This window comes from Xenopus laevis, chromosome 2S (genome assembly GCF_017654675.1).
Source record: "Xenopus laevis strain J_2021 chromosome 2S, Xenopus_laevis_v10.1, whole genome shotgun sequence".
Lineage (NCBI taxonomy): Eukaryota > Metazoa > Chordata > Amphibia > Anura > Pipidae > Xenopus > Xenopus laevis.
In genome coordinates, this window is record NC_054374.1 from 61,059,121 (window position 1) to 61,071,135 (window position 12,015).

At 40.2% G+C, this 12,015-nt stretch overlaps 1 protein-coding gene across 3 annotated transcripts in view; it reads left to right on the forward strand.

Annotated features, from left to right (window-relative positions):
* The first annotated feature begins 2,110 nt into the window (after nt 1–2,110).
* The window catches only part of ampd2.S (adenosine monophosphate deaminase 2 S homeolog), a 57,683-nt gene continuing 47,778 nt past the window's right edge, over nt 2,111–12,015 (forward strand). The window contains exon 1 of one of the 3 annotated variants that reach the window (XM_041583868.1): nt 2,111–2,174. In XM_041583868.1, coding sequence (XP_041439802.1) covers nt 2,144–2,174 — 31 coding nt within the window. In that variant the 5' untranslated portion in view covers nt 2,111–2,143. Of the gene's footprint in view, nt 2,175–10,884; nt 11,272–12,015 lie in introns of those variants that run through there. The other 2 variants (XM_041583869.1, XM_041583866.1) reach the window with 2 other exon arrangements.

A 12,015-nucleotide genomic window follows, 5' to 3' on the forward strand; every position in this document is an offset into this window, starting at 1 on the left:
CAGGCCAGGTCGGGGCAGGCAAGGGTCAAACCAGGAAGTCAATCAGAGGGATAAGGCAGAATCGGCGTTGAATATCAGGCAGGGTGTCAGGATACAGAAAGTAGAATCGTCAAGAACAGGCAGGAGTCACAATAGGTAGTCAATAACAGGTTTTCAGAATTAGAATAGCAACAGCTAAGCACCAGGAACAAATCCTATCACGGGCAAGGTCCAGTAATCAAAATAGGCTATTTATACTTTTGCGTCCCCGTCGCACCGGGTAAGTCCTCACACCAGCTTATTGGGTTTATTTAATGTTTACATGATTTTCTAGGAGACATAAAGGGGTGGTTCCCTTTTAAGGTAACTTTTACTATGTTATAGAATGACCAATTCTAAACAACTTTTAAATTGGTTTTCATTATTTATTTTTTTATCATTCTATGGTTATTTGCCTTTTTCTTCTGACTCTTTGCAGCTTTCAAATGGGCGTTGCTGACCCCATCTAAACAGCAAATGCTCTGTAAGCAGGGGCGATCCTGGCCCCTTTGCCGCCTGAGGCAGCAGCAGTTGCTGCTGCCCCCCCCTCCCCCGGAAATTCTCTCTTAAAGTACCAGGAGCAGCATTTTTGCTGCCCCTGTTACCTAGTGGGGCGCTGCCGCCTGAGGCGACAGCCTCAACTCGCCTCATTGGCGAAGCACCCCTGTCTGTAAGGCTACAAATGTATTTTTATTCTTACTTTTTATTACTCATCTTTCTATTCAAGCCTCTCCTATTCATATTCTAGTCTCTTATTCAAATCAATGCATGGTTGCGAGGATAATTTGGGCCCTAGTTACCAGACTGCTTAAAATGCAAATTGAAGAGCTGCTGGATAAAAAGACAAATATCTCCCAAAAAAAAAAAGTGGTTCACCTTCAGGTTAACTTTAACTATGTTATAGAATGGCCAATTCTAAGCAACTTTTCAATTGGTTGTCATTATTTATTATTTATAGATTTTAAATTATTTGCCTTCTTCTTCTGACTCTTTCCAGCTTTCAAATGGGGTTCACTGACCCCATCTAAAAAACAAATGCTCTGTAAGGCTAAAAAATTACTTTTTATCACTCATCTTTCTATTCAGGCCTCTCCTATTCATATTCCAGTCCCTTGTTCAAATCCATACACGGTTACCAGGGTAATTTGGAGCCTAGCAACCAAATTGCTGAAAATGCAAACTGGAGAGCTGCTACATAAAAAGCTAAATAACTTATACTAAAAGGTAATTCAAAGGTGAACAACCCCTTTAAGGTATAAGGATCCAAAATTCAGAAATATCCGTTATCAGGAACCCCAGGTCCAGAGTATTCTGGATAACAGGTCCCATACCTTTAAAATCTTTTGACTGAAAGAAAAGAGAGAAACTAGTACAGGTATGGGATCCTTTATCTGGAAACCTGTTATGCAGAAAGCTCTGAAATACAGGATGTCCACCTCCCTTAGACTTAATTTTATCCAAGTACTTTGTTTTGGAAAAAACATCAAGAGATGTTTCTAGTCTAAAGTCTGCATTAGCAAGCATAGACAAATTCTTCATTGTCTGCCTTATTTATTATATTCATATTCAATTCTTTGATGGTAGTTCTATTAAAATTTCTTGACAACCAATGAAATCATTGCCTTGGGTACACTGGAAGTTTAAAGCAGCCCTTTTCATAATGGGTCAAGTTAGTACTGCATAGGCTCCATAGAGTCCAATATTAACTGAAGTTATGTAGTTGTAATGTGGAAAAATTATTTAATGACAATTATAGGTATAATGAATGTAGCTACTGTTCCCTATAGAACAGCTACTTATAATTATCATAATATATGTAAAACATCTGCAAACTAATACCGACTAATATAGTAAAAGAAATACTGGACAGCTAGACTGTCTAGTTACTGTAGTATGTCTTTCACTGGGTTGGTTTGTCTGTAATAGTTTTATTTTCTCTGAATGAGCAATTACTACACAGTAGAGTATCTTGCAAATAAGAGTTTATACAGAAAGATTTGCTCTTTGACCAGGTGTGTCCAAAGCTGGTGCATAGTGGCATGTCTCTAATACATTACACTACAACTGATATCCATTTCCTCCTCTCCTGTGGTCACATTATTCTTGTCTGGTCTTTGCTGCAGTCATGCCGAACACATCAGCTAGTGCAAAAAGAGGTCAGTAGCCATGCTTACATACACCTGCGATTAGACATCTTTGTTGCCTTCAGACACTGTCAGACTGGCCCACCAGGATACCAGGAAAACTCCCGGTGGGCCCAGGTGTCAGTAGGCCCTTCTGCTTCTAAGCATTTGTAACAATTTCATGTTCATTTCTTAATTCTGTAAGGAAACATAGGGGCCAAATAGAGTATAGAGTATAGAGAATAGAGTATATCGTATAAAGAGAAAGTACTAAGAAAAGAAAAAGGTTGAGTGAGAAGTGGAAGAAAATTAGCTTGGTGAATGGGCTAAGGTTTTCCCAGTCCGACACTGCCTACAGACTACTGGGTTACAGATATGTAAGAGCCCAAAGGATATGGTACACATAGGTGATTATCCACTAAAATTGTGCACATCTTTGTTTATAAGTGATACAAGTGATAAAACACTTTAGTTGGATAAGAATCATTCTTATTATTACTCTAGAATGGCAGCTAGAAGATCTGTTAACTAGAATGCTCAGGTCCTGAGGTTTTTGGATAAGTGACTTTCCCACAGGCGATCATGGGACTGCTGCCCCCCCCCCCCCCGTGTAAAATGTCAGTGTCAGAGTGGGTCAAAGGGGAAGGCAGCATTGCTAGTGCAATGAGCGCTAAGGTGCTCTCTGTACTAGGGGAGGCTAATTTCTGTTTTTTAACAAAAAAAATCCAGCTCTAAAAGTTACAGGAGGTGGCTTTTTGCTGCCCCTGCTAACTGTCTGCTCCCTGCCTCATGGCATACCTGCATAAACTTTAATTTGTACACAAATAGTATTGCTTTTAGCTGCCATTCAGCTTAGAATAAGGAATTTCTCACAGGTGTAGGAATAAGTTGGAGTTAAAAGCTTTGCTGCATTACTCACCAGAGCTCCTGAGCAAAGGTTAAGTGCAACATGCTTACAACTTATCTTTAGGAGTAAGATTTGTTTTAGTCAGTGTCAGTGTACAATGAGGGGACATGACACTGGCAGTCATTTTTAATCTTTGTACATGAATATTTATTTCCATGCTGCTTTTTACTTTTAGTCTGCAAAATAAGTTCCTCAGATTCTAGCCTGGTACACTAGCATCGTCCATAAAGACTAAGGGGCAAATTCACTGACCTCCGGAAATTCACCAGCGACGGCTTCGCTCACATACTTACTTTGCCAGGCGAAAATTCTCCAGGACAACGCAAATTCACTAAAATGCGAAGTTGCGTCCAGGGTGCCGAATGATGGCAAAGTTTTGCTAGCATTAATTCGGCAAGTGAAACTAAGTTGCACTAGCGTAGGCTAATTTGCATACGGCGGGAAGTTAAATTTCAATGTACGTATATGTTGCAGCAAATACATTACACTACACAAGCCTTTTATAATGCCCTACACATGTGCCCAGTGTATAGTTTATGTGCCATATGTAAGGAAATGTAGGGGGGAAGCCGTGTACCCTAAAAAAAATTAGGATTTTTTGCAGCCTATCACCCTGAAAAACTGAAAAGTCGTCAGCGTTTTTTGGGACTTCACATATTTTTTTATGAACTCCTATCTACTCTATTGCACTTCGCCTGGTCTGAGGTGGCGAAGGCAAGTCTGGCACAAGAGGTAACGTTCATTAAAATCCGCATCTTAGTTAATTTGCGTAGTTATGTCCATTCGCCAGAGCAAAAATTCGCCTGTTGTTAGAGTGCGAAGTAGCGCTACAGTCTTCTTTGCTAGTGAATTTATGCTAGCGCCCGTTAGTAAATCGGTAAAGTCCCGAAATTACGTCATGCTGGCGAATTTTCTCCTCCCTTTAGTAAATTTGCCCTTAGGGCCCTAGTGCCATGAAAAGCACTGGTTGCAAAAAATGGCACCCAGTGTTCTGTATAGAAAACACTCAAGGGGACACCCTTTCAAGTTCAGGATGAAATTCTTCAAATACCAGTTAAGGCCTATGACATATTAAACATATTAACTGGTGGGAAAACTGCTGAAATCACAATGTATGTCTCCTTTCAACAGCAGATAGTTATTGGCTAATAAGTACTATGTGTGACACACACAATATACTGACAGGTCTACCGGCAAAGGGTAGCAGTGGAAAAAAGACGCAAGGGGGAATGTAATTAAGGAATAACTAAAGCTTAACTAAAGAAGTAGGCAAGAAGTGTTGTACATTGTGTTTTACGCTGCTGTACCAGCCCATGCAAATTTTGCCCATGTCACATGCAAGTTTAGGAGGACAGTGGGAGCTTAGGGAGCTAAATGAGTGGCTCAAGTGTTGTTGTTGTACGAAGAAGGGGTTTGGGTTCCTAGAGCACTGGGCTGATTTTTCCTTGGGGTACAATCTATTTAGTCATTATGGATTGCACAATGGAAGGGGGTTCGTTGTGCTAGGGGAAAGAATGGCTAAGAGGTTGGAGGAGTAGGCAATGGGTGATAGGTGGGCTAAAGAATTATGGGGAAGCTAGGGAAGACTGGGCAGTGGAAATAGTAAGGAGTCATGGGCAGGGCCGGCCTTAGGCCAATTGGACCAATTGGGCCCAATTGGGCCCCGCACCTCTGGGGGGCCCCGCACCACAGGGCAGCACAGATAATATTTCCCTCAGCACATGATGCTGCCTGGCCTGCCCCCAACTTTGAGAGTCCAGCCCATCCCCAAATCCATAGGTCTAGCCTGCCCCCAACTCTCATAGGCCCAGCTTTCCTCCAACCTTGATAGGCCCTGCCTGCCCCCAATCCAACCAGGCCTGCTCCCAAGCTGAATCGGCCCAGCCCCAAACTAATTGGCCCAGTCCACTCTCCTATTTCCTCCCTCTCTCTCTTACCCTGTGTGCCCCTATTATGTTACCTTGTCTGCCCCTTTCCTTTCTATTTTGTGCCTGTATGCCCTTATTTTCCTAAATACTTGGTGTGTCAGTAGCCAGCAACACTTTGTCTAGGGGCCCCGCCAACATGGTCCCAATTGGGCCCCACATGTGATAGGACCAGCCCTGGTCATGGGGGAGGAGTGAGGGGGGCATACAGTTTACCAACTAAGGAGGTCCCTTTGCTAAAAGGAAAACAGGCTAATACTTACTTAAAATATAATTCTCCATTAAAGGAAAACTATACCCGCAAAATGAACACTTAAATAACAGATAGTTTACATCATATTAAGTGGCATATTAAATAATCTTACCAAACAGGTCTATATATTTAAGTAAATATTGCCCTTTTACATCTCTTGTCTTGAGCCACCATTTCATGTTGGTCTGTGTGCTGCCTCAAAGATCACGTGACATCGGAGATCACCGGAAATACTGCAACTCTAACTGTAACAGGAAGAAGTGTTGAAGCAAAAGACACAACTCTGTCTGTTAATTGGCTCATGTGACCTAACATGTACGGTTTGTTTGGTATGTTTGTGTGCACAGTGAATCGTACGATCCCAGGGGGCGGCCCTTATTTTTTAAAATGGCAATTTTCTATTTATGATTACCCAATGGCACATACTACTAGAAAAGTATATCATTATGAAAATGGTTTATTTACATGAAGCAGGGTTTTACATATGAGCTGCTTTATGCAATATATTTTTATAGAGACCTACATTGTTTGGGGGGTATAGTTTTCCTTTAAGTAATGTAAATTTGAAAAGGAATAGTATTAACTGCTGTATGCTAGCGAATGCACAGAGGGCTGTAAATGTAAATGGTCACACCCTTTTTTTAGGAGGGACAGAGGGATTAAAAAGGGTGGAGGAGTGTGTTTGTATGTAAAGCCTGAATTAAAGCCATTGATGGCACTGGGGAGTGGGTGGAATCCCTCTGGGAAGAGATTTCGACTAAAAGGTTACAAAGAAAATGATCATTGGTGAATGCTACAAACCACCTTGTATAAGTGACGAGAATGAAGCCCAGCAACTTTTACAAATAGAAGCGACTTCACATAACAAGTTATTAATATGACTGGGGTAATGGGGTTGCCAAGTCAGAAAAAACTAGCAGGTTTGTAAATATGCTTAATGCCAGCTTTTTATGTCGGTCTCTTTTGGATCTTGTAATAATTAATAATACTGAACTCATCTCTAGCATTTGTGTGGGGGAGCATTTAGGGAATAGTGATCATAAAATGGTCTCCTTTGAGATTATGTTGCACAGGCAACTCTATAAGGGAGTAACCAAAACACTACATCATAGACATGCAAACTTTGACAGTATAAGGGTATCTCTGCAAAATATTAAAGGTAAACTATACCCGCCAAACAATGTGGGTCTCTATAAAAATATATTGCATAAAGCAGTTCATATGTAAAACCCTGCTTTATGTAAATAAACCATTTTCATAATAATATACATATATAAATAGAAAATTGCCATTTTAAAAAATAAGGGCTGCCCCTGGGATCATACAATTCACTGTGCACACAAACATACCAACAACCCATACATTGTTAGGTCACATGAGACAATTAACATACAGAGTTCTGTCTTTTGCTTCAACACTTCTTCCTGTTACAGGAGCTGCAGTATTTCTGGTCAGGTGATCCCTGAGGCAGCATAGAGACCATGGTGACTCAAGGCAAGAGATGTAAAAGAGCAATATTTACTTAAATATATAGACCAGTTTGGTAAGATTCTTTAATATGCCACTTAATATGATGTAAACTATCTGTTGATTAAGTGTCCATTTTGGGGGTATAGTTTTCCTTTAATTGTGAAATGCTTTTAACAGGGTTAAACACAGAAAAAATAGGATATCTTTAAAATGCTGCTTATTAAAGCAGTAAATTCCCCTTGTAATCAAGGGACGTCATTGCAAAACAAAACGTTTGTGGTTAAACAGAAGTGTTGGTGTAAGAAAAGACATGTTTTTAAGGCTTTCAAGTTAGCTGGGATAGCCTAAAATGGGACAAGTTAGCCAGGACAGCCGAAATGTTTATCAGGTACAAGGACGCCAAGAAATCATAAAAAAATTGTGATAGAAAAGGGTATTGCAGCAAGCAGTATAAAGTGTCCAAAATATTTTTTTTAAATATGTAAATAGAAATAAAATGAAGCAGGAAGGGGTGTGACCCTTAATATCAGTGGGGGAGATATTCTGATAATACAGACAGATATTCTGAACTACTTGTGTCTACACAAATGAGCAACCAGATAATCAATGTTTCCTTCTTAAAAATCCCAATTACTTAATTCTTCAGGATTGAGGTCTGGCATGGTTCCTAGAGTCTGGTGAATTGCTAATGTGGTGCCGCAATTCAAAAAGGGATCCTATTCTCAGCCTCAAAACTACAGGCCAATTAGTCTGATGTAAGTGGTAGGAAAGTTTTTGAAAGGAGTATTAAAGGAGAACTAAACCCTAAAAACGAATGTGGCTAAAAATGCCATATTGTATAGACTGAGCTTATTGCACCAGCCTAAAGTTTCATCTTTTCAATAGCAGCAATGATCCAGGACTTCAAACTTGTCATAGGGTGTCACCATCTTGGATGCTCACATGCTCAGTGGGCTCTTTGCAGCTGTTGAGAAGCTAAGCTTAAGGATCGTCACAAATTATCCACTAGAAAATTAGGTTTGTCTGTAATATAAGATGATGCTAGAGGGCTGATTATTAAACTCTGATGCTAATTGCACTGGTTTCTGTGCTGACTTATAGTAATTATCTGTATTAATTACTAATCGGCCTTATATTGTGACATTTCTATTCTATGTGAACTGCAGATTGTGAGTGGGTACCTAAGCTCGGTAAGTAACAGCAGCAGCACAGATCATGTGCAGTAAATCAGCAGAAAAGAAGATGGGGAGCTACTGGGACATCTTTGGAGAAACAGATCTTTACTGCTAAACAGGGCCAGAACTAGGGGTAGGCAGAAGAGGCACGTGCCTAGGGCACAAAGTTCCAGAAGCTGTGGCTGCAGTTTTTTCATCTTGCGCCTGCTCAACCATGTGTCCTTTGCATATCTGTGTCCTCTGTGTATGTGCCGTGCATGCGCACTCGTGCGTCCTCGGCACATGTGGGGCTGTTTTACCCATTAAGAGGATCACTGCACCAGAGGCCACCCCTTTAGACTAGATGAAAATAACTTTCATTTATAGCAACGTAGGTGGTTCTTCACAGTCAGTGTCGGACTGGCCCACAGGGATACCAGGAAAACTCCCGGTGGGCCCAGGTGTCAGTGGGCCCTCATGCTGCTAAACATTTGGCATATTTCATGGCCATTCCCTATTTCTATGACAACAAAGAGACTAAATAGATTGAATAATAGATTATAGTATGTAAAGAAAAGACTAGCAGTATAGAGGTTGTGTGAGGAGAGGAATTATAATAGTACTGAGAGTGGGCCCCTGGTCTAATGTTTTTGGGTGGGCCCCTGGTGTCCCAGTCTGACACTGTTCACAGTGAGGACAATGAGGTTGTGGAATGCACTGACGGATGATGTTGTGATGGCTGATTCTGTTAATGACTTTAAGAGTGGCTGATTTCTTGGACAAGAATAATATCCAAGGCTATTATGATATTAAAATCTACACTTAATATAGCTATGGGTATATATAGCTTGTGTGAATGTGTGTATCAATGGACACTGGATTTCATTTGGAGGGGTTGAACTTGATGGACTTTGGTATTTTTCCGACCCAATTTAACTATGTAACTGCCCTTTATAAAGGAAGATCTGTGCCTCTAAAGATGGCCCAGTAGCTCCCCGTCTTCTTTTCTGCTGATTCACTGCACATGCTCTGTGCTGCTGCTGAATATAAATGTCACAATATAAGACTGCTTAGTAATTAATACAGATAATTACTACATAGAGGCACAGAACAAAGTGCAGTTACCATCAAAATTTAATAAAAAAATCAGCTTTACAGGCCAACCTCATTTTCTGTTTGATAACTTGCGACGACCCCTAAGCTTAGCTTCTCAACAGCTGCTTAGAGCCCACTAAGCATGTGAGTGTCGCAGACACTTTCCAAGATGGTGACCCCCTGTGACAAGTTTGAAGTGCTGAATCATTGCTGCTATTGAGAAGCTGAAACTTTACTCTGGTGAAATAAGTTCTTTATATAAAATACTGCATTTTTAGATATATTCATTTTTAGGGTTTAGTTATCCTTTAAAAAAAATTTGCAACTGTTTAGCACTGCTCACAATATAAAATTATTAGCTTAGAGTTTACACCTGCTCTGGTGGTTGGTTAAATGTTTCATGGCAAAATACGCTTTGCGATTGTGACATTTTATTAAATACACTGCAAATATTCACAAAAGCCATTTGGTCACAAACTTTGCAAACAATTTGTTGAGGTATGAGGATGAGGTTGAGGTTTCAAAGAGGATGTAAACATGGTTGCTAACGTTCACAATGGTCTTTGCAGACCAGAACACCCCAACATACTTAAATATCTTAAATATGTTAATTAAGCTGGCCATACATGCCCGGATTTGGTTGAGTAGTTTGGACTTTTTTGCAATGCAGCCCATCATCTATGTATGCCAGGTCAGGGGATGATCAGGCCTGGATTTGTGGAAAGGCCACCAAATCCCGGGCCTAGGGTGGCAGGATTTTGGGGATGCGCAGAAGATACAATAATTTATTAAATTTCCCGTATGCCAATCCCTATTTCTCTGGTCCCGATGATGATATTTAAGAAAATAAAATGGAGGGGACGGGGCGACAAACAACAGGGGCCTAGGGGCGCCCATTATGAAATCCGGCCCTGGGGATGATTCAATTGGATCGCTGGATGATAATGAAAATCTAATCTGTTGATCACTATGTAGGCAAGTGTAGATGAAGCAGCTACTCATTGATTCTTGCCGTTTTCATAGTTTAGGATGTCAACCTGGGCCAATGGAACAATAGGAAGGTGGCCATACATTTGCTTGATCACTCATATCCATACATTCAACCTGTGACCAGATGTATTAGAAACCTAAGAGTATCCTTCACTATGTTGGGTCACTTTAAATGCTGTGCCATTATGATAAAATTTGAGGATTTAAGGATTCTGTATTTAGTATTGTGAGATGTTTATTGTGAAATAAATCAGTAAAGGAGTGATCAGGGCAGGGTACTTTTTTGCACTAAGGAAGTACTACCAGTTCATTCTCTACATAAAATTATGATTCTTGTAAGCAATAAAAAAATACAAGTATGGGACCTGTTATACAGAATACTTGGGACCTTTAGTTTTCCAGATAAGAGGTCTTTCTGTAATTTGGATACTTTGTCTACTAAAAAATAATTTAAACATTAAATAAACCCAATAGGATTGTTTAACCTCCAATAAGAGTTAATTATATATTAGTTAGGATCAATACAAGCTAGTTGTATTACTACAGAGAAAAAAATCATAATTTTTTTTAAAATTAGAATAATTTTATTAAAATGGAATCTAATGTAGATGGCCCTCACATAACTCTAAGCTTTCTGGATAATGGGTTTACAGATAACAGATCCAATACCTGCACAAACATTTTTCATAGTACAGATGGATTTTTTTTGTCCCTGGTGGTGCCGTGTAATAACTCAAGGATTTTATTAGCTATTTCAAGCTATTTGTATTTTGCTATTAATGCATCATCCTTTCATGATCTGTCTGTAACCAGGCTATCTTACAGAAAAATCCCTTTGAATCTGTATTCTGCAGTGCCGTCACATTCAAAAGAAATCACATATTGCTGTGCAGCACTTCACACTGTTGCTTGGAGAGGGGGAGGAGCCTTTCACAAAAATTGTAATAACAGTTCTCCCACCATACAGAAATACACACAGGCACACACACAAGTCACATACACACTAGAGCTTTCTTTTTCTCCTCCTTCTGGCACACTATGCTATCCTCGCACAGATATTACATGCTCAAACCTATAAACACTCAGAGCACCATCTCTGCAGTTTTATAGCCAAATCTGCACACTCTTAAACATAGATATTTAAACAAAGACACGTACATTCAAAGATAAACACAGATAGAATAGACGCTCCATTCTTCTGCAGGGACCTCTCCCACAAGCAAAGCTCATAGTCGGTGTTAAAGGGAAAGAGTTATACGAATACCCACAAGCAACATGTCAGGAAACAAATCACCGTTTAAAAAGAGAGCCAGTCTGCAGGTTCCCAGCACAGCAGGTGAGTGAGGGGGGACAACTGAAAGGGGAGGTGTAAAAGTGGGGAATAAAAGAAATCAGAGAGGAAATGATGAAGCAAAAACAATACAGAGGAATGCCCTGCATGCCATGCAACGCTTAGGCACTATATAATGAATTGGCTTGTCCTTAAAATTCAGCCATTCTCAGCTCTTAGCTCACTCTAAGCCCCTAATACATGAGATGGCTGAAACCACTTGCAGGCAGTCTTTATATGGCTGTACACAGTGGTCTCTCCCTCTTAGGCTCAATGCTCCTAACCTTTCCATTTTTAATATTGAATCTGACAAGCAGCTGTTTACAAGCAAGGAAGGAATGGACAGATGCTATGTTATATTCTGTAGGGCCATGAAGGAGCACAGAGATACAAGTCACCCTTGATGTCTGGGAAAAAAACCCACACACACAAAAGAAAAGGAGTAGTCCCAAAGAAAAAGTAGTGACGTTAGCAAAAAGGATATCTGGGGGCTACAAGATATTATGAGAATAAATTACTCAGGTATAACAAATGTTCATCCATAGAAGAGGCCTCTAAGGGTAGTGGCAAAATCATGTCACCCATGATTTTTTTGGATGCGGCTGCGGGCAACAAATCTACAGAAAATACCTCTCCAGTGCCGGTAATTGAAATCTCTGGTGATATGCCTAGCCCTAACTGAAAGCTAAATTGCCCGAAGATGTCTCCAGAGGAAACTTAGGTTAATTTTGCGATCAGTTGGACATACTG